Source organism: Callorhinus ursinus, unplaced genomic scaffold (assembly GCF_003265705.2).
Source record: "Callorhinus ursinus isolate GAN/ISIS: 27379988/994484 unplaced genomic scaffold, GSC_fseal_2.0 scaffold14, whole genome shotgun sequence".
NCBI lineage: Eukaryota > Metazoa > Chordata > Mammalia > Carnivora > Otariidae > Callorhinus > Callorhinus ursinus.
Genome location: NW_027397076.1, coordinates 8,515,935 through 8,537,852, shown reverse-complemented (window position 1 = coordinate 8,537,852; position 21,918 = coordinate 8,515,935). Strand labels below are relative to the sequence as shown.

The 21,918-nt window shown below is 39.2% G+C and overlaps 1 protein-coding gene across 2 annotated transcripts in view; it reads left to right on the top strand.

The window, feature by feature from the left end:
• UTP20 (UTP20 small subunit processome component) overlaps window positions 1-21,918 on the top strand; it is a 98,129-nt gene that overhangs the window by 67,027 nt on the left and 9,184 nt on the right. Inside the window, exons 41-52 of one of the 2 annotated variants that reach the window (XM_025881225.2) lie at window positions 275-564; window positions 1,607-1,746; window positions 1,975-2,131; window positions 11,841-11,939; window positions 12,803-12,970; window positions 15,111-15,277; window positions 15,937-16,078; window positions 16,968-17,084; window positions 18,492-18,662; window positions 18,899-19,030; window positions 19,496-19,606; window positions 21,533-21,612. In XM_025881225.2, coding sequence (XP_025737010.1) covers window positions 275-564; window positions 1,607-1,746; window positions 1,975-2,131; window positions 11,841-11,939; window positions 12,803-12,970; window positions 15,111-15,277; window positions 15,937-16,078; window positions 16,968-17,084; window positions 18,492-18,662; window positions 18,899-19,030; window positions 19,496-19,606; window positions 21,533-21,612 — 1,774 coding nt within the window. Of the gene's footprint in view, window positions 1-247; window positions 565-1,606; window positions 1,747-1,974; window positions 2,132-11,840; window positions 11,940-12,802; window positions 12,971-15,110; window positions 15,278-15,936; window positions 16,079-16,967; window positions 17,085-18,491; window positions 18,663-18,898; window positions 19,031-19,495; window positions 19,607-21,532; window positions 21,613-21,918 lie in introns of both variants that reach the window. The other variant, XM_073900414.1, reaches the window with a different exon arrangement.

Genomic DNA, 21,918 nt, shown 5'->3' with positions numbered 1-21,918 from the left:
AGCCTAGCCTCCTAGTATATTCCCAAAGTACCCTGTACTTGCTCTCCCACCCTCATAACTGTGAGTTTACTTGTCTCTATTCGTCATTCGGCTCCAAAGTGTAAGACAGCAAAAAACCATAACCCTTTCATTTAGTGCTGTTTCCTCAGCACTTACCTTGCCTACCCATAGTGATGACTAGTTTTTATTGGATGTTGGTGGGAAAGACTACGTAACACAACTGGGTTGTTTCCTTATTTGATTTAAGGTGACTTTTGTTGTTTACTAAACATAGACACAATAGAAGTGATTGAGTTGCCCGAGCATGAAACCATGGAATTAGAGCAAATGGATGAGGAAGAGAAGGAAAACAAATGTAAGAGTTTGTCAGACAATAGCCAAGAATTGGGAAATCCTGATCCAGCTGATTGTGAAGGGACATCAGCTAGAGAACCTGAGTGTATCACGGAGTCCATCTCTTTCCTTCCTCGGAATAAGGAAGAATTGGAGAGAACAATTAAAAATATCCAAGGAACCATAACTGGGGATATCCTTCCCCGGCTACATAAATGCCTGGCATCTACGGTAATCATTCTCTTTGGGGCGCAGGATGTCTGTGTGAACCCGGGTGTTTGTGTGGCCCTGTCAGACTGAGGCTCCTAACTATCATTGATTGACTTCAGCTTTTGGATTTTCTTTTACCTCAACACTTCACAGTTTTACCTCCCTTGATTTGTCTCATCATCTTTAGGTTCATCTCCTGCTGCAGCTAATGTTTCTTCATTATGATTTTCATATGGTAGACATATGCTTCCTATCTCCAAAGCAGTTAATTAGATGACTCTTATATCCAAAAAAGAAAAAGTTTTAAAAAATTAGAGTATGTTTTCCTTTTCAACATGTTGGCCACTTCTCTGCTGTTCAAAATTCATCTTCTTCCTGGTTAACAAGGATACTATTTAGCAGTGGATTCTCATGAAGTCAGAGCCTTTCCTTCTCAGTGTAAAACATTGATTGGCAAACTGTGGTCCATGGGCGGGATCTAGCCTGCAGCCTGTTGTTGTAAATGAAGTTTTATTGGAACACAGTCACACTCATTGTTGGACACATACTGTTTAATTCATCTTTTATGTTACCACAGCAGAGTTGAGTAGCTTCAAGAGAGATCATAAAGCCAAAAATACTTACTATCTGACCCTCTACAGAAGTTTGCCAGCCCCTGGTGTAAAATATTGACTTGATCATTTGGTATATTTGTAAATATAACTTATTTGAGGCACTGTATTTCTTACATACCAACAGTGTCACTCAAAGTCTTGAAAATCCCAATTGATAGAGATTTCTTACGATTTTTATATATTTCACAGCAGTCTTAATCTACATCAGTGAAAATTTGGCTTTATTTTTTTCTGGTTTCTCCTTTGGAAAAAACCTTATTCCTACTAGTTTTATGATTTTTAGAGGGTTATTCTCAAACTGCATAATTTAGTTTCATTTTAAGACCGTAAACTTGGAAATGGTCATAAAATGTATCAAAAGAGCTTACCTTTCAAATGCAAGGTTGCAATGTTTGTAGGTCCCTGATCCATTTATTTTTGTTTTAGTTTAACCTAAATTTTTCTTACAGACTAAAAGGGAAGAAGAACACAAGCTCATAAAATCCAAAGTTGTGAATGATGAGGAAGTAGTTCGCGTTCCTTTAGCTTTTGCCATGGTTAAACTAATGCAGTCCCTTCCACAAGAAGTTATGGAAGCTAATCTGCCAAGGTATATTGTGTGACAAATTAGAAAAGTTCAGTGAAACTCAAAAATCAGTTCTTTCTTCCTGACTCTTGAATCTCTTTTGTGAGGAAGAGAAGTACTATCAAAATATGCTGTGATTTCGAATCTTAACTGGGAAATTTGGGTTACTGAATAATTAAGAGACAAAAGGATGTTTGTATTTTTATTTGCTTCTGTATTTTGATTAGTCCTTTTCAACTTTTCATTTTCTAGTATTTTGTTGAAAGTGTGTGCCCTCCTCAAGAACAGAACACAGGAAATCAGAGACATTGCACGCAGCACTCTAGCAAAAATAATAGAAGATCTAGGTGTGCACTACCTACAGTATATTTTAAAAGAGTTACAGACTACCCTTGTCCGTGGATATCAGGTAAATTGCATTATGTGCCTTATATTCACGGAGGTCAGATTGAAATTCAAATGTTTGCAGTTTGAACTCTGTAAGTGAAGGTGCTATGGGTTTGTCTTCAGTCAAGTTGATCCACTACAGTAGCAATCAAGAATATTCACAGGTTTCTAATCAGCATTTTAAAAATCTATTTAAAAGAAAAAAAAAATCTCTTATATTTGATTTTTATAAAGTCACTTACAGGCCTGGGTTACATAACCTCTTTTTTTCCCAAATCATTTGATACCAAGTTTTGTATTTTCTGAGTTTTTAAAAATATTCTTGTTGAATGCATGTTGAATGTATTACCACAAATGTGAATAATAAAGAACATACACATTTGCTTTAAGAGTTGAACCATATGATAGAAGTAATAAAATAGGAACCCCAGATGGAGTACAAAGCTCTTTAAGTAGTGACATGACTGGCTAGCTCCTCACTACTCCACAAGTGTGGATCTTGGATAAGCACCATCAGCAACACCTGGGAGCTTGTTAGAAATGCACAATTATGCAGAAAAAGACTGCGGAGGAGTAGGGGACCCTATTCCAGCCAGTCCCCGGAATTGAGCTGGATATCTACCAGACCACTCTGAACACCCACAAAATCAGCCTGAGATGTAAGAAGATAGATCTGGATCTCTACAAAGAGAATATTGCAGGTGGTTGGTTTTGAGGTATGAAGCAGGGAGCTGTGATTCCGTGGGCAGATATTAGAAGATAAATGGAAGGGGGAGGGAGCTGCTTGCTATAAGCTCTGGCGCCGGGAAGGTGAAATAACACAGGAGCGCAAAAGCCTCCCGCACTGAGGACAGGGTACAGACTCACAGACTGGTAGCAATGGGGAAAGGACTTTAGGGCAGTCCCCCAGACGGAAACCCAGAGTGGCGGGGCCGTACATGTGCAAACGGTGGCAGCTGGCAGTTGTAGAAGCACAAAGGGCAGAGACGTGTCCCATCCTGGAGGTGAGGACTGGGAGCCCTGCTTGAGGGGCACACAACCCAGGACACTGCAGTTTATAGCAGCACAGTCAGAAACGGAGATAGTGTGGCCTGGAGAGCTCACTGAAGAACAGAGTGCGATCTCTCCGCTCTGAGGCAGAGGGTTGGAAACGATCTCTTCTGCTCTGACTCTTGGAAGAGATGCGGAAAACCGCCAGGGAAAGCTGTCAGAGAACAAAAGCCCCAAAAAACCGGTTTTCACTGAGCCCATCCCCTCCCCCCAACAGCGGGCAGGGCAACTCTGCCCAAACAGCGCAGCAGGCCCCTCCCCCAAAAGACTCGCCGGGAGAACAAGAGACTTGCAACCCTAAGGTCCCTATAAAACAGGTACATCTTGCTTGGGTTGTGGTCAGTAATTTGGACTCTGTACATTCCTTCAACCACCCATCAACAAAATGACTAGGAGGAGGGACCCCCAAAATAGGAAGGACTCAGAGACTGTGACATCTGCCACAGATTTACAAATGGATACAGATAAAACCAAGGTGTCGGAAATGGAATTCAGGGTAGCATTTGTGAAGACAATAGCTAGAATGGAGAAATTGATTAATGGAAACAGTCTCTAAGGGCAGAAATGAAAGCTGAACTAGCAGAACTTAAAAATGCTATCAATGAGATCCAATCTAATCTAGATAATGTAACAGCTAGGGTAAGCGAGGCAGAAGAACGAATCAGTGATCTAGGAAACCAGTTGATAGGAAAGAAGGATAAAGAGGAGGCGAGGGAGAAACAACTCAGAATCCATGAAAATAGGATCAGAGAAATAAGTGACACCATGAAACGTTCCAATGTTAGAATTATTGGGATCCCTGAGGAGGTGGAGAGAGAGAGAGGACTAGAAGATATATTTGAGCAAATTGTAGCTGAGAACTTCCCTAATCTGGGGAATGAAACAAACATTCTTGTCCTAGAGGCAGAGAGGACCCCTCCCAAGATCAAGGAAAACAGGCCAACGCCCTGGCATGTAATAGTAAAACTCACAAATCTTAGAACCAAGGAAACCATCTTAAGGGCAGTTAGGAGGAAGAGATTCCTTACGTACAGAGGGAGGAACATCAGAATAACATCAGACCTATCCACAGAGACCTGGCAAGCCAGAAAGGGCTGGCAAGACAGATTCAGGGTACTAAACGAGAAGAACATGCCCCCAAGAATACATTATCTGGCAAGGCTATCATTTAGAAAGGATGGAGAGATGCAGAGCTTCCAAGACTGGCAGAAACTGAAAGAATATGTGACCACTAAGCCGGCCCTGCAAGAAATATTAAGGGGGGTTCTATAAAAGGAGAAAGACCCCAAGAGTGATATAGAACAGAAATTTACAGAGACAGTCTGTAGAAACAAGAACTTCACAGGCAACATGATGACAATAAATTCATATCTTTCAATAATCACGCTCAATGTGAACGACCTAAATGCTCCCATAAAACGGCAACCCATCCATATACTGTCTACAAGAGACTCATTTTGTGCCTAAAGATACATCCAGACTGAAAGTGAAGGGATAGAGATCCATCTTCCATGCCAACAGACCTCAAAAGAAAGCTGGGGTAGCAATTCTTATATCAGACAAATTAGATTTTAAGCTAAAAGACTGAGGTTAGAGATAAGAAGGGCACTATATCATTCTTAAAGGGTCTATCCAATGAGAAGATCTAACAATTGTAAGTATCTATGCCCCCAGCATGGGAGCAGCCATCTACATAAGCCAACTGTTAACCAAAATAAAGAGTCATATTGATAATAATACGTTAATTGTAGGAGACCTCAATACTCCACTCTCAGCAACAGACAGATCATCTAAACAGAAAATCAACAAAGAAACAAGAGCTTTGAATGACACACTAGACCAGGTAGACCTCATAGATATATACAGAACATTCCACCCTAAAACGACAGAATACTCATTCTTCTCAAGCGCACATGGAACTTTCTCCAGAATAGACCACATACTGGGTCACAAATGAGGTCTCAACTGATACCAAAAGACTGAGATTATTCCCTGCATATTCTCAGACCATAATGCTTTAAAACTGGAACTCAATCACAAGAAAAAAATTGGAAGAAATTCAAACACTTGGAAGCTAAAGACCATTCTGCTCAAGAATGTTTGGGTCAACCAGGAAATGAAAGAACTTAAACAATTCATGGAAACCAATGAGAACAAAAACACATTGTTCCAAAACCTATGGGATACTGCAAAGGCGGTCCTATGGGGGAAATACATAGCCATCCAAGCCTCACTCAAAAAAATAGAAAAATCCCAAATTCACCAACTAACTTTACACCTTAAAGAACTAGAGAAAAAGCAATGCCTAAAAAAACGATGCCTAAGCCTTGCATTAGAAGAGAAATAGTTAAGGTTAGAGCAGAGATCAATGAATTACAAACCAGAAACACAGTAGATAAGATCAACGAAACTAGAAGCTGGTTCTTTGAAAGAACTAATAAGATCGATAAACCACTGGCCGGACTTATCCAAAAGAAAAGAGAAAGGACCCAAATTAATAAAATTATGAATGAAAGGGGAGAGATCACGACTAACACCTAGGAAATAGAAACAATTATTAGAAATTATTATCAAGGGCGCCTGGGTGGCTCAGTTGGCTAAGCAACTGCCTTCAGCTCAGGTCATGATCCTGGAGTCCCAGGATTGAGTCCCGCATCGGGCTCCCTGCTCAGCAGGGAGTCTGCTTCTCCCTCTGACCCTCCCCCCCTCATGTGCTCTCTTTCACAAATAAATAAATAAAATCTTTAAAAAAAAAAAAAGAAATTAGTATCAAAAACTATATGCCAGTAAATTGAGCAACCTGGAAGAAATGGATGTCTTCCTGGAAACCTGTAAACTGCCAAGACTGAAAACAGGAAGAAATTGACAACCTGAATAGGCCAGTAACCAGTAACGAGATTGAAGCCGTGATCACAAATCTCTCAAAAAACAAGAGTCCAGGGCTGATGGATTCCCTGGGGAATTCTACCAAACATTCAAAGAAGAAATAATACCTATTCTCCTGAAGCTATTTCAAAAAATAAAAACAGAAGGAAAACTTCCAGACTCATTCTATGAAGCCAACATTATCTTAATCCCCAAACCAGGCAAAGACCCCATCAAAAAGGAGAATTTCAGAGACATATCCCTGATGAATATGGATTCCAAAAATCCTCAACAAAATCCTAGCTAATAGGATCCAACAATACATTAAAAGGATCATCCACCACGACCAAGTGGGACTTATCCCTGGGATGCAGGGTGGTTCAACATTCACAAATCAATCAATGTGATAGAACACATTAATAAGAGGAGAGAGAAGAACCATATGGTCCTCTCAGTTGATGCAGAAAAAGCATTTGACAAAATACAGCATCCTTTCCTAATTAAAACTTCAGAGTATAGGGATAGAGGGAACATTCCTCAAGTTCATAAAATCCATCTGTGAAAAACCCACAGTGAATATTATCCTCAGTGGGGAAAAGCTGAGAGCCTTTCCCTTAAGATCAGGAACACGCCAAAGATACCCACTCGCCACTGTTGTTCAACATAGTACTAGAAGTCCTGGCAACAGCAGTCAGACAACAAAAATAAATAAAAGGTATTCAAATTGGCAAAGAAGAAGTCAAACTCTCTTCGCAGATGACATGATACTTTATGTGGAAAACCCAAAAGACTCCACCCCCAAATTACTAGAACTCATACAGCAATTTCAGTCATGTGGCAGGATACAAAATCAATGCGCAGAAATCAGTTGCTTTCTTATACACTAACAATGCAACCATAGAAAGAGAAATTAGAGAAACGATTCCATTTACAATAGCACCAAAAACCATAAGATACCTCGGAATAAACCTAACCAAAGAGGTAAAGGATCTGTACTCTAAGAACTACAGAACACTCATGAAAGAAATTGAAGAAGACAGCAGAAGATGGAAAAATATTCCATGCTCATGGATCGGAAGAGTAAGCATTGTTAAAATTTCTATGCTACCCAGAGCAATGTATACCTTCAACGCCATCCCGATCAAAGTTCCTATGACATTTTTCAAAGTGCTGGAACAAACAATCCTAAAAATTTGTATGGAATCAGAAAAGACCCTGAATCGCCAAGGAAATGTTAAAAAAGATAAAGCTGGGTGCATCACATTGCCAGATTTCAAGCTATATTGCAAAGCAGTGATCACCAAGACTGCATGGTATTGGCACAAAAACAGACATATAGATCAATGTCTATATTCTCTGTTAGAGAGAGCCCAGATATGGACCCTCAACTCTATGGTCAAATAATTTTTGACAAAGCAGGAAACAATAAGCAATGGAAAAAAGTTCTTCAATAAATGGTGCTGGGAAAATTGGACAGCTATATACAGAAGAATGAAACTCGACCATTCTCTAACACCATACACAAAGATAAACTCAAAATGGATGAAAGCCCTCAATGTGAGACAGGAATCCATCAAAATCCTAGAGGAGAACATAGCAGTAACCTCTTTGACATTGACCACAGCAGCTTCTTTCAAGATACATCTCCAAAGGCTAGTGAAACAAAAGCAAAAATGAACTTTTGGGACTTCATCAAGATAAAAAGCTTCTGCACAGCAAAGGAAACAGTCAACAAAACAAAGAGGCAGCCCACAAAATGGGAGGAGATATTTGCAAATGACACTACAAAGAGCTGATATCCAAGATTATAAAGAACTTCTCAAACTCAACACCCAAAAAACAAATAATCAAGTCAAAAAATGGGCAGAAGACATGAACAGCCACTTCTCCGAAGAAGACATACAAATGGCTAACACACACATGAAAAAATGTTCATCATCATTAGCCATCAGAGAAATTCAAAACCACATTTGAGATACCACCTTACACCAGTTAGAATGGCAAAAATTGACAAGGCAAGAAACAACAAATGTTGGAGAAGTTGTGGAGAAAGGGGAACCCTCTTACACTGTTGGTAGGAATGCAAGTTGGTACAGCCACTTTCGGTTACAGTGTGGAGGTTCCTCAAAAAATTAAAAATAGAGCTACCCTATGACCCAGCAATTGCACTACTGGCTATTTACCCCAAAGACACAGATGTAGTGAAAAGAAGGGCCATCTGCACCCCAATGTTCATAGCAGCAAGGTCCACAATAGCCAAACTATGGAAAGAGCCGAGATGCCCTTCAACAGATGAATGGATAAAGAAGATGTGGTCCATATATACAATGGAATATTACTGAGCCATCAGAAAGGATGAATACCCAACTTTTATATCAACATGGATGGGACTGGAGATTATGCTAAGTGAAATAAGTCAAGCAGAGAAAGTCAATTATATGGTTTCACTTATTTATGGAACATAAGGAAGGACATTAGGAGAAGGAAGGGAAAAATGAAGGGGGGGATCGGAAGGGGAAATGAACCATCAGATCTATGGACTCCTAGTAACAAACTGAGGGTTTTAGAGGGGAAGGAGGTGAGGGGATGTGTTAGCCCGGTGATGGGTATTAAGGAGGGCATGTACTGCATGGAACACTGGGTGCTATACGAAAACAATAAATCGTGGATCACTACATCAAAAACCAATGATGTATGGTGACTAACATAACATAATGAAATAAAATAAAATTAAAAAAGAAATGCACGATTTAGGGCCCTACACCTAACCTACACTATCTGCATTTCAGTAAGATCCCTGAGTGATAATCAAGTTTGAGAAAAACTGTAGCTTGTTCTTTTCAAGTATCCAGTCAAGACTTCTCATAGTTAGCTTTACTTTCTGTATCTGAATTTGTTCAAAGGTAAGTTTCCTATTCTATAGTTTATAAATCTAACACATTAAAATATCAGTATTCATTTTAACTCTCTCTTTGAATAGTTTTTTGATGGTTGCTCTAGGAATTACCATATACATAGTTACTTTTAATATTCTACTTAGAATCAGTATTTTATGACTTCAAGTGGAATATAGAAACCTTACCCCCATATGGATCCCTTCATCCTTTATTTTATAGTTGTTTGTCTATTATATCTCCATATATTGAAAACTTCATCAGGCAGTGGTACAGTTTTTGCTTGTAATTGTCAAACATATTTTAAAGAACTCAAGAAGAAAAAAAGTCTGTTAGTTTGCCCAGATATTTATCATTTCTGCTGCCCTTCTTTAATTTCTGAATTTCCAAGTTTCTGGTAATTGTTTCCCTTCAGCCTAAGAACTTCCATCAGCAATCTTGTAGGGCAAATATGGTGGCAGCAAATGCTCTTAGTTTTCTGTCATCATTAACAGTACTTTTCTTTCAGCACTTTAAAAATGTTGAATCACTTCCTTCTGGCCTTTCTGATGAATAATCCAGTTATTCAAATCATTTTCCCCCTCTAAGTAATGCATCGTTTTCTCCTCTGGCTACTTTAGACTTTTTCTTTGCCTTTATTTTTCAGTAGTTTGATTACGATGTATTTGAGTTTCCTTTTTGCGGTTGGGGGGCTGGCAGGGGGGTAGTCTATTTGAGATTTGCTTCCCAAATTTGGGAAATTTTGAGCCATTATTTCTCCAGGTACTTCTTTTGCACTGTACTCTGTCTCCTGGAACTCCAGTGAAATGAATATTAGCTTTCTGTTTTTGTCCCACTGGTTCCTGAGGCTCTCTTCGTGTTTTTTATTTGTTCAGTTCTTCCTTTCTGTTGTTTGGATGTGAATAGTTTTTATTGATTTGTCTTTGGTTCACTTACTCTTTCCTTTTTCATCTCCATCCTGCTGCTGGGCTCATCCAATGAATTTCTTACTTTGGTTGTTGGGTTTTTCAGTTCTAAAATTTCCATTTAATTCTTTATATCTTTAGTTTCTTTGCTAGCACTTTAGTTTTCCATTTGTTTCAGTCCTCCAGGTAGAAAGCTGGGGCTTTATTGCTCCCACTTTGCTGTCACTTACCACGGCTGTGCCCACAGGAGGGGCCTAGTGGTGGCGAAACAGAAAGAGAAGAGTAGCTAGCATTGGCCTACCCTCTCAGCATGCAGTTCCACTAAAGCAGAGGAAGGTCCCCTCCCACAGAGTTGTGGCTCCTGCCAATTCCCATTTCTAGGCCATTGCCACCACCATCACTGCAGGATTGTAGGAGGCTGGGGTGTGGGAGAACAGAAAAAAGAAAGAAAGAAAACCAGGGATTTCCTCCCTCACGTAGAGCATTATGTGTTCCTGCTCCTACTCAGCAAGATATGGGGCTTCTCCTAGAGTTCCCTTCGTCCTGGCATCTACTTGCATGTTAGCTGGGGGATACTGAACAGAAAACAGTGGTAAACTCCCTGGAAGTTTGGTGGTACTTGCATTCTGGTGTTCTTCCCCAATAGCTGTTCCATGCATCTTTCCAGGTGTTAACAGCTGCTTTCAGTGGGAGAGACAGAGTAGAGTGTGCGTTCTCCATCTTACCTGGGATCAGAGCCCCTGTCAGTATTCATTTTTTTCTATTCTTCCAACCAGCATTTATTCCATTGCTGCTTTATGTGACGTGCGGTGTTAGGCGTGGGCATAGAAGGATAAATACAGTATATTTCTGTCTTTTGGATTCATCCATATTTTAATGGAGAACCTGAGATACTTAAATGAGTAGCCCTTTTTTCTCTAACCACCTGTTCCTTAAGTCCATTCCATGATTTGTTAAAATAATTAAAATAGGGATGAGAGAACAACTAGTTTGGGTTTTAGTGTGAATTGTGTAGACACTATTCAAAATTGTACTCCTCAAATGTCATTCTTCATCCCCCGCAAAAGGACTTTTAAGTATAAAGCCCGCAGCAAACATTTTAAGTGCATAAAAGTACATAAAGATCTCCAGTATTTACATATGAAATTATGCCTTTAGAATCCAGTCGAGGGGCGCCTGGCGGGCTCAGTCAGTAGAGCATGCAACTCTTGATCTTGGGGTTGAGTTTGAGCCCCACACTGGGTGTAGAGAGTACTTAAAAAATAAAAGCCAATCTATATATTCATAACCAATTATGTTTAGTTAGCCTGTGATCATTATCTCATGTTCACTATGATAATTTTATAGCATTAGAAGCAGCATAAAGAATGCAAAAAGCTTGAGAGGCAACATAGTATAGTGATACAGAGCAGGGACTCTGGCACCAGTCCATATGGCTTCAAATCCTGACTCTACCACTGCTACCCATGCAACCTATGGCAAGTTACTTGATCTCTTTGTGCCTCAGCTTCCTCATCTGAAAAGTGCTGATAATATAGCACCTACACCATAGATACAGTGGGTGAGGATTAAATAATTTAATACATGTGTGTGGTATTCATATAGTAGTACTAATAGCTCATAGTAAGCTCTTAGGAATGTTAGCTATGGTTAATATTAAGGGCAAAAATTCGTCTGTTTCCTTCAGGACAGCTTTGATTGCACTCAACATTGGCAAGCCCCTTAATTCGCAGGTTGGTTTTTAAAATTCAAGGCTCTTGTGCCTTTCTTTATAAATCAGTGGCCTGGTTTAGTCATAGTCAGTAATAGATCCCAAGCATAGAAATGTGTTTCTGAGCATCTTTTGCTCAAAGTGATCATCTGGTTAGTCTTTTACACGGTGATATTTATCAAAGCTTCTCCCTATAGTAATGACAGATATTACTCTGAGTGCCCTCTACAGTACTTCTTAGATCTTATTTTTTTCCTAATGTGGTATTCTTCACCATTCATATTCTCACTGTGCATTTCATTTTAGGTCCATGTGCTAACTTTCACTGTTTACATGTTGCTGCAAGGCCTCACCAACAAGCTACAAGTTGGGGATTTGGACTCTTGTTTAGATATAATGATAGAGGTAAGATTTAGAAAAAGGAAGTTTCACTGTTTTTTTTAAACTGGGCAAAGGACACAGGAAATCAGTTCACAAATTAAGGAATAATTATAGCCTATAGAAATGAAAATAATGTACTGTCTTATCTCTTAGATTAGCAGAGGTTTAAAGAGCTGATCAAGTGACGTGAGATGGGCACCTGCCACTGCTAGTAGGTCATGAGTTTTGGTATAACCTTTCTGGAAAGAAAGCTGATGTTGTGTATCAAGAACTTTAAAATAAGCAAAAATTTCAACTACTTCCAAGAATCTGTTTTAAAGGAATAATCAGATATATTTAGTCTGCGGTTTATATAAAAGCTATAAAGCTTTACCTAGAACAATGAAAAGTAGAATAATGAAAAATTCATAATCAATTTTTAAAATTGGATAATGTGATAATTTGCGGGGTGGGATTAAGTGCTACACAGTCTTTGCTCATAAAAAAAATGTAGACACTTAAACATTTTGAATTAAACACATCAGTTTTGGTAATTAAGTTGCAAATATCATATCATATTAGTTTTTTAAAGAGAAATTAAGCTGCTCTTTGGTAATATCAAAGAAGTAGTACCTGTCTGTATATTCCATAATTGTATATGTAAATCTATATAGTATTCTTCTTTTGTTTCCCCTTAGAAAAAACTTTTAGGTGTTTCTATATTTGCTTGTCTTTCAGTAATTGGTCCCTGAACTACCTTGAAAAAGTGAAATCTAATAGGAATTCCTACCATCTAATTTCAGTCCTGTCTAACTTGCTTTCCCCTGATCTGGATATATCAGAGACTACTTATGTTGACATATCTTGCTGATTGCATATAACTGCCATTTGGCTTTTTTCTCTCAAAGATTTTTAACCATGAGTTGTTTGGTGCCATTGCTGAAGAGAAGGAAGTGAAGCAGATCCTCTCCAAGGTCATGGAGGCACGAAGAAGCAAAAGTTACGATTCTTATGAAATCCTGGGCAAGTTTATAGGAAAAGATCAGGTTACAAAACTTATCCTTCCATTAAAAGAGGTAAGGACTTGAATGCAATACAGGAGATCCCCATGTTACGGTATCATGAGTTCTTGAAAAGAGCCATGCGGGATAAGTCTTAATGCTGCACCTGACCACCAGGATTTCCTTTGATGCTAAGGGAACCTGTACTATATAGCCACTAGCTGGCAGCCCTATTTGGGCATTCTAAACCAAGAACCAGTCCTGGATGTAAACTGTGTGATGCAGAAGCAAAAAATTTGAAATGCAGGTGAATTTTATAGCTGGGTCAAGTGAGCAGCTAAGAACATAGCTTTTGTGGAGTCAGATTGCTACTCCCAGATTGCCAAGAGGGAGAAAAGTGGCATTTGTTGAACATGTATTATGTTCTAAGCATTGTGTTTCATTATCACTTCTAATCCGCAGAGCCACTCTGAGATCAGTGGTACTTCCATCTAACAGATAAGAAAATGCAGGTTCAGAAAAGTCATGGTTAAAGAGGAAAGTAAGGATTTCTGTTCCAAAGCTCACATTCTCTGCACTGTTTTCGCCTTTCTTTTCTTTTTTCTTATTATTTTGTTATGCTAATCACCATATATTACATCATTAGTTTTTGATGTAGTGTTCCATGATTCATTGTTTGCGTATAACACCCAGTGCTCCATGCAGAACGTGCCCTCTTTAATACCCATCACCAGGCTAACCCATCCCCCCACCCCCCTCTCCTCTAGAACCCTCAGTTTGTTTTTCAGAGTCCATCATCTCTCATGGTTCATCTCCCCCTCCGATTTCCCCCCTTCATTCTTTCCCTCCTGCTATCTTCTTTTTTTTTTCTTAACATATATTGCATTATTTGTTTCAGAGGTACAGATCTGTGATTCAACAATCTTGCACAATTCACAGCACTCACCATAGCACATATCCCCCCAATGTCTGTCACCCAGCTGCCCCATCCCTCCCACCCCCCACCACTTCAGCAACCCTCAGTTTGTTTCCTGAGATTAAGAATTCCTCCTATCAATGAGGTCATATGATACGTCTTTCTCTGACTGACTTATTTCACTCAGCATAACACCCTCCAGTTCCATCCACGTTGTTGCAAATGGCAAGCTCTCATTCCTTTTGATGGCTGCATAATATTCCATTGTGTGTGTGTACATATATATATATATATATATATACCACATCTTCTTTATTCATTCATCTGTCGATGGACATCTTGGCTCTTTCCACAGTTTGGCTATTGTGGACATTGCTGCTATAAACATCGGGGTGCACGTACCCCTTCGGATCCCTACATTTGTATCTTTGGGGTTCTGCACTGTTTTCATTCTGCCTCCTATGGGGCAGGGGCTGTAGTTTACTTACCTTCATAATGTTCTCTGTGCCTGCTGGAGGAGTGAACATTCAATAAATGTTAATAATTCCTTTTATTACAATTTTATGTACTAAAACCAGCACTATTTAATAACATGAATTAACCATAATTCCAAATGTTTTGGTGTTAGATTAACTCTGTAATTGTTCCTACCATGCATTAATCTTATCTAAACCTAAGAATGTTAGATATGTTTTGAGGATGAAAAAAAGTCAACAGAGCATGTGAATTTTCCATGTATATTATCAAGTTCCTCCAAGGTAATGAAAGTTATTAATACCATGTCCTGTGCAAGGGAAGGGAATAGCTTTATAGTGCTGAGGTTTGTGTTGGGGTTGGTGGTCTTGGATTCCCATTAAGTTCCTCTGATTTGGCCCAATGACTAATATCAAACCCTGATGCCTGGCCATCATAGCACGTTATTAGCATGGTTTCAGATGAGTAGTGACTGCATTTTGTTCATGTCTATGTGTGTGTGCTTTCCCCTCATGCGCTTAGAGGGTTCACATCTTCCAAGTGTCACATCATATCTCCAACCCTGTGCCCCAAATTCTTACCAACAGAGAGCACAAGAGGGAGTAAAGAAATTCAGAGGTGCACTTCCTGCTGCTAGTGGTTGTCTCTGGAATTGAGGTTATGTGTAGATAATACTTGAAATTTTATTAAGAATGTTTCTTTTTTAATTAGAAAACAAAACCAAACATATATTAAAAAGCAAATATACATTTTAAAAACTACCATTACAACAAATGAAAATGCAGTTCTGTGTTACCTCAGCATGATATTTATGTTTGCCTTTAGATCTTACAAAATACCACAAGTTTAAAACTGGCCCGGAAAGTTCATGAAACCTTGCGCCGAATCATAGCAGGATTAATTGTAAATCAGGAAATGACTGCAGAATCCATTCTATTGCTCAGTTATGGTTTGGTCAGTGAAAATCTCCCCCTGTTAACAGAAAAAGAAAAGTAAGTTTGAAAGAAAAAAAAAAACAAAAAACCTATCCTTAGGTGCTTGCTTCTGATAAGCCATTCAGTTCTTACTCGTAAGTGGATTAATTTAATAATTTACCTTAGTAGTGTATATATATATGTATTTGTCTGAGTTATAAGATGGTACTATTTAGTGGTGTTTGAGCTAACGTCTTCCAAGTGATAAATTTCACCTTGAGATTATTTTTCCAATAAATGAATGAGTTAGCAGCCAGGTATTTTGGCATTTCTCTGAGACCATTTTTGTTTTATTTATTGAATCAAAATTAGGATAGATTTTAAATATATACTGATTAAACACATATTTAGACCTTAAAAGGTTTTAAAATACCTTCCTTTGGATTTTGCTTCTGGTTCTAAAAGAAACTCCTTGGCATATGTTTTCAAAATTCAGATGTGTCTCCTTACTATTCATCTTAACTGTGTGTTCATCAATCTCGTATCTCTTTCTGGGGTTGTGTACAACCTTGATGAACAACGTAAGAATCTCTTGTTTCTCACGGTTAAAGGAGAGAAAATGCCCACAGTGAGCAGCACATTACTTAGCGCTGGGCTCCATTCACCAGGCAGGGCCACAGTAACTGCTTGGAGTGCAGCGTACAGTGTTCTCCCTGTTTCTCCTTCGTGATTGACAGAAATCCAGGAGCCCATGCACTAGATCCACGTCTCCCACCCGAGAGCTGTCTTCTGCTCCCCCCAACTCCAGTTCGAGGTGGGCAGAAAGCTGCTGTGAGCAGGAAAACCAACATGCACATATTTATTGAGTCCGGGCTTCGGGTAAGAATTAACCTTAAAATGCAATTTGCTACCCGCAGTGAGTGTGGCTATTTTAATCCTCTGCTAGATTTCCAGTACGGCTCATTTCCACTGTAAATGCCTTACTGTAAGTAAATTATGGGACTTTTTTTTAAAGGTGAATTGGTCCATTTACCATTTCTCTCTTCCAGTACTTATTTTGATGATATAATTATCTCAGAATTAATGATTCTGACCTCTAACATTATTATTATGGGTTCACTATTGTTTTGTATGGACATCTCTAAATTTATTCTGAATTTTTTTTAAAAAGATGTGAGCTTCTAAAAACAAAAATTTGATCATTTATTTCCTTTTAAAACCCTTCATTGGCTCCCTTTTTTCCTGAGAGCCCAGTCCTTCATCTGGGCTATGAGGCCTAGCCTCCTTTTGTACCACTGCAACACACATCCCAGCTCCCCAGCTTCCGTTCTTTAGTCCCACACTCTTCCCACTCCAGGACCTCACCACATGCTCCTCCCTTTGCCTGGGTCCCCACAGAAGTCTCAAAGCACACTGCATTTACAATTAATTATTTGCTAGTCTGTCTTCCTGGCTAAGATCCATCATGCAGGGACTGTGTTCATCTTGATCACTGCTGTGTCCTGTGTGCAGAGCCAGCACCTAAATCAAAGTAACTGCTGGGTAATCACTTGGTAAATGAACTTAGCATCTCAGCTCCATCCTGAGCTCCCACTTTCTTCACTTACAAGAGAGTGTCCCAGGCCCTTTCCCATTCCTTCAAAATTTTGTCACATTAGGACAGAAGCATCTTAACATTTCATGTTTGTCTCTTAAAATCATTTCACCTTTACCTAACTCATTTGGTCTTGTGGGCAACTGGTGTGAAATACCGTTTTGAATCTTCTAGCTGCTACATCTGAGTCTGAAGACTTCCAAGATCAAGTCTTCAAGTGAACCTATTCTGGAAATGTTGGATCCTTTTGTCTCTCTCCTCATAGATTGCCTGGTTTCCATGGATGTGAAGGTGAGTTCTGTTCCTTCACAAGAGCCATGTTGTGCAGAATATCCAGAACTTCAAGGCTTGTGCTTCACAAGATGATTGAGTTTTTAAGTGGATTTATGATATTATAAACTACTTCTGTTCCCTGCATTACATTGCTTTCCAGTGTAATAATCCCATGTATTTGGATAGCCTTTAACGGTTTTACAAGCCCTGGAACGTACATTACTTATTTCATTTGATCCTCACAACAGTGTTTTGAGGGTGAATAGTGGGGTCCCCGTGTCAGCACTAATCCTCTCCATCAACCTTGATACTACTACCCCCCACTGGTATGAATCCTCATAATGACCCATGAGGCACATATTATTAATGCTTTTGTTTTATGGACGAGAAAACTAGGCCTTGGGCTAAGTGACTTGGCCCAGATCACAGATCTAGTATATGAGCCTCAGTCTGTCAGACTCCAGAGCCTACACTTCTCCCATTTTCTGATTACCTCTCTTACAGTGAAGGTGCCAGGAGGTTAAGTAACATCTGTGTAGTCAAATAGGTAATAAACTACAGAGCTGGGATATGATCCCTGGCCTTTGTGACTCCCAAGGCCTTTCCTTTGTCTTTGTCTAATTCAGTCCAAAAAGACCATTACAGCAACCAGAATAGCATGGATCTCTTAGGTAGAGCTGAACTAGGTGATCTCAACAGTCTCAAAGGTTTAGCCCAGAGGTTCACGGATTCTCATGTAATTGCTTGGTTCCAGCATATGTTTTTCATGTCTTTTGCACAGCACTTAACTATATTAAATTCTATAGTGTATTGTTCCCATGCTTAATTTCTGAGCCAGCTGTCTGTTCCTTAAATAGAGGGATGGTGTGGGGTGCCTGTCTCGGTTGGTAGAGCATGCAGCTCTTGAACTAAGGGTCGTGAGTTCTAGCCCCACACTGGGCATGGAGCCTACTTAATAAAATTAAAAATTAAAAAAAGAATGAAAATAGGGGGACCGTGTTCTCTTTATCTTTGTATTTCTAATATATAGAATACCTTATACACATATGCTTAGAGTGGATAAAGTACCATTCTAGAAAATAGAAGTCATTTATAATGTTTTTTTCTATACACAAAACAAAGGTGCTAAAATTGGCCAGCCCATCCAATCATTTATTCACACAGGTTAAGAATACAGTGACCACTTTTTCTTAACTTGCTTGCAGTATATCTTTACTTGCCATGGAGAAACAACAAGTTCTACCATAGAGAATAGGAAACCTTCCTGTCTTAGGCTTTTGGTATAGTGCTTCCAGACTGGGCTTGGCAGAGTATTTCACTCTTTCAACTTGATTGCTTTTAGAGTCTACCCAGCCTCGGGTGCTGGGTTATTGCGTTTGGTCACTACACAGGTTGATAGGTTTTGTTTTTGTTTTTGTTTTTCAGGTGATCACAGGTGCTTTACAATGCCTGATCTGGGTCTTGAGGTTCCCTCTGCCTTCCATAGAAACAAAAGCAGAACAGCTGACCAAACACCTTTTCCTTTTGCTGAAGGACTATGCAAAACTTGGAGCTGCCAGGGGCCAGAACTTCCACCTGGTGGTAAATTGTTTCAAGGTGAGGTGTTTTCAGTTGTACTTAAAATAGCCAGGACCATAATTAACATCAAAAGAATAGTTTTCCCCATCATCCTTTGTAGTCTTGGCCAGAATCTTTTCCAGATTAATTTGCTAAGGCCAGAGGATTGGTATCCTGTGTAAAAAAGCATTGATGTTGTATGAAGTCCATACCATTTCAGTGGATCTTCATTTGTAGGATGTCCTGGTTATTAACCTCACTATTGTAATTTGCAGTGTGTGACCATACTTGTGAAGAAAGTGAAGTCTTACCAGATAACCGAGAAGCAGCTTCAAGTTCTACTAGCATATGCTGAGGAAGACATTTATGATACTTCAAGACAGGCTACTGCATTCGGTCTTCTGAAGGTACAGTGTCACCAGAATGTTGGATTTGAGTCTCGGGTTAGATACTTAGAATAATGTGGAGCATAGTGTTTTGACTAGCTGTAGATTTCCAAAATTAATTTATAAACATTGTTATGATTTTGGTGGATTAATTGTAAGTTAATATATCTACTTACTAAATGTTTGAACGTGAACTCTCTATTAACACTTCCAGAGACTTCTATAAAAATATAGGAAAATAAATATAGGTTAAAAAATACCATGCTTGTATTGGACATTGGAGTTTTTTTCCTTTTTTTTTTAAATGTAAAATCTATATAAAACCTAAAATTCACCATTTTAAATATTTTTAAGTGTATGTTCTTTTTCTTTTGGAGATTACTTCCATTATTTTTGAAGTTGCCTATGACTGCTTTAACATCAGGTCAGCTTACACCCATCTGTAGTAGAACATGAAATTAGATGTCTTTTCCTTTTGTATCTTAGGCCATTTTATCAAGAAAGTTGTTGGTCCCGGAAATCGATGATGTCATGCGGAAAGTATCTAAGTTGGCAATTTCTGCACAAAGCGAACCTGTCAGAGTCCAGTGCAGACAGGTTTGTAGAGAGACCTTATTCCCATAGCAAGGATTGGGTCCTGTCTTCTCGGTTTGGTTTTTAGATAGAGACATGTCAACATTGGCTGAATTCTGAAGATGATTTTGTGTCACATTGTTGTTGCTTTATTCTAAGACTCAGGAACCCATTTACTTACCAAGTCTGAGGAGCAACTCTGCTTTGTCTTTAGGGCATTTTCAGTTAACATAGAGCACTTTGAGTGATAGCCCATAATGTGTGGAATGTTTCACATGGGTGAAGACATTTTCCTTCTGCAGCATAGTAACCTGCACCAAAGGTTTCCATCCATTGGTCCAGTCATCAACTGACTGTGCATATCACTGGGTGCCAGGTGCTGCTGGAAAGGCAGTCAACAAAATTTTTACAGTCCCTACCAATGAAATTTTTACAGTAGACAGGCACAAAGCAAAAATTCCACAGTTCTTTAATTACAGACCATACTAAGTGCCAGGAGGGGGAAAGCGCCATCCTATTTCATCTTTTATAAGACACACCATTATTTATATACCTCAAAGAAAGAAAAAAAATCTATGACACGGTAAGATGCCATCAATTTTAAGACATAGCCCGATTTCAGAGATGTTAAAATGTGAAAAACTGTGCCTCTTAGAATTGAGAAAATATGGAAAAGCATATGATCAGGTTGAGGACCACCCTGGTGTTAGAATCAGGGAAGACTTTCCTGAGGATTGGCTTATAAGCCAAAATGTGAAGGAAGAATAAGGATTAGCTTTCCGGGTGAAGGAGGTAGCCAAAGCCTGAGGAAGGTAAACCTTGAGGTCGGTAAGGGCCTCGCTTTTTGGAGGAGCTAAACGAAGATGGGGAAGGAGCCAGTTCAGGCAAGTCCTTATGGTCTTGTTAAAGACTTTAGGGCTTTATTCTAATAGCAGAAAGCTGTTGAAATCAAGGGAGGAGAATGACATGAGAAGATCTGTATTTATACATTTGTTCATCCATGATTATATGAGTGCATATCACATCCAGGATGGAAGGGTCTGAACTGGAAATATGAACTTGGGGTTGAAGGAAGCTGTGGGCTGCTGAGGAGGCCACGTTGGAAAGGGTGGAAGCAGGTCTTTAGAAAAAGTCTCCTTGAGTATTGTTAGGAAGAAGGAGGGGAGGGCCAGCTATTAGTTATTAAGCACTAGCTGTGTGTCCAGAACTTTACATACATGACTTCTGTTTGAGTTACCCTTCAGAAGAAATACCCCCATTTTATGGCTGGGAAAAAAATAGGCCTTAAGAAGTATAATGATGTGCCTTAGCTTTTGCAGTTTATTAGTAAAAGAGGCTGATTAGTATAATCGCTTGAAAACAGAGCTTTTGGATGCAGATAGACGAGGCATAGAATTCTGGCATTGTCATCTGAGCAAGTTAACTTACCTCTCTGTTCCAACGTCATTCTCTTCATCTGTAAGATGGGGTCAATATCCCCTACCTTCCAAGGGACTGATGACAGTTAACTGCAAAACACTTAGTACAGTGTTTGACATATAGAAGATGTTTAATAAATAGTATTATCAGTATTAATGTTATTACCATTGTCATTCTTATTCAGGGGGAAATACAGGGTTGAACCACAGTCCATACTGAGTCCACCACAGCATACCAACTATGGAAGAGAGGTGCTTCCTACATGTGAGCTTAGATTTGGAGCCCAAAACAACCATGCCAGTGGTAGGCCAGAACTTGAGTCGTAATCAGGCACATGGGGCAGGACCTGAGTAAGTGAGGTCAGAGGAGAAAGGAAAGTGCATTGTTGACTCAGAAGGCAGGCTTCACCTGATTGATTACTCTTCTGAAAGGTCTTTATAACTTACCAGTGTGTGTCAGAAAGCAGGTTAGGAAGCAGGAATCCGGGAGAGACAGGACCCAAATAATCATCTGTATGACTTCTGTTTCTAGGTTTTTCTGAAATATATTCTTGACTATCCCCTGGGTGACAAATTGAGACCAAACTTGGAATTCATGCTTGCTCAACTGAAGTAAGTTTAAGCCACAAACTACATAGGGGTAAAGAGTTAGTATCCCCTCTCATTTTAATGTGGCAGCTGTCTTAAAAATGACAAAACCTAAACCTAATGGCACCTTCTCTAAGGGTCTTATCATGTGAATCATTGACTTGGTTATCAAACAATGTGCATGGCTTCCTGTGACGGTTCTGTACGTTGCTTTTCGAATTCAGTCTGGGTATTGATTTTCATTAGAGTCTACTTAAGGAGAATGGTAAAAAATCTAACAAAATTACATTTAAAGCTGTATGGTAGCATGATATATATATATATATATAT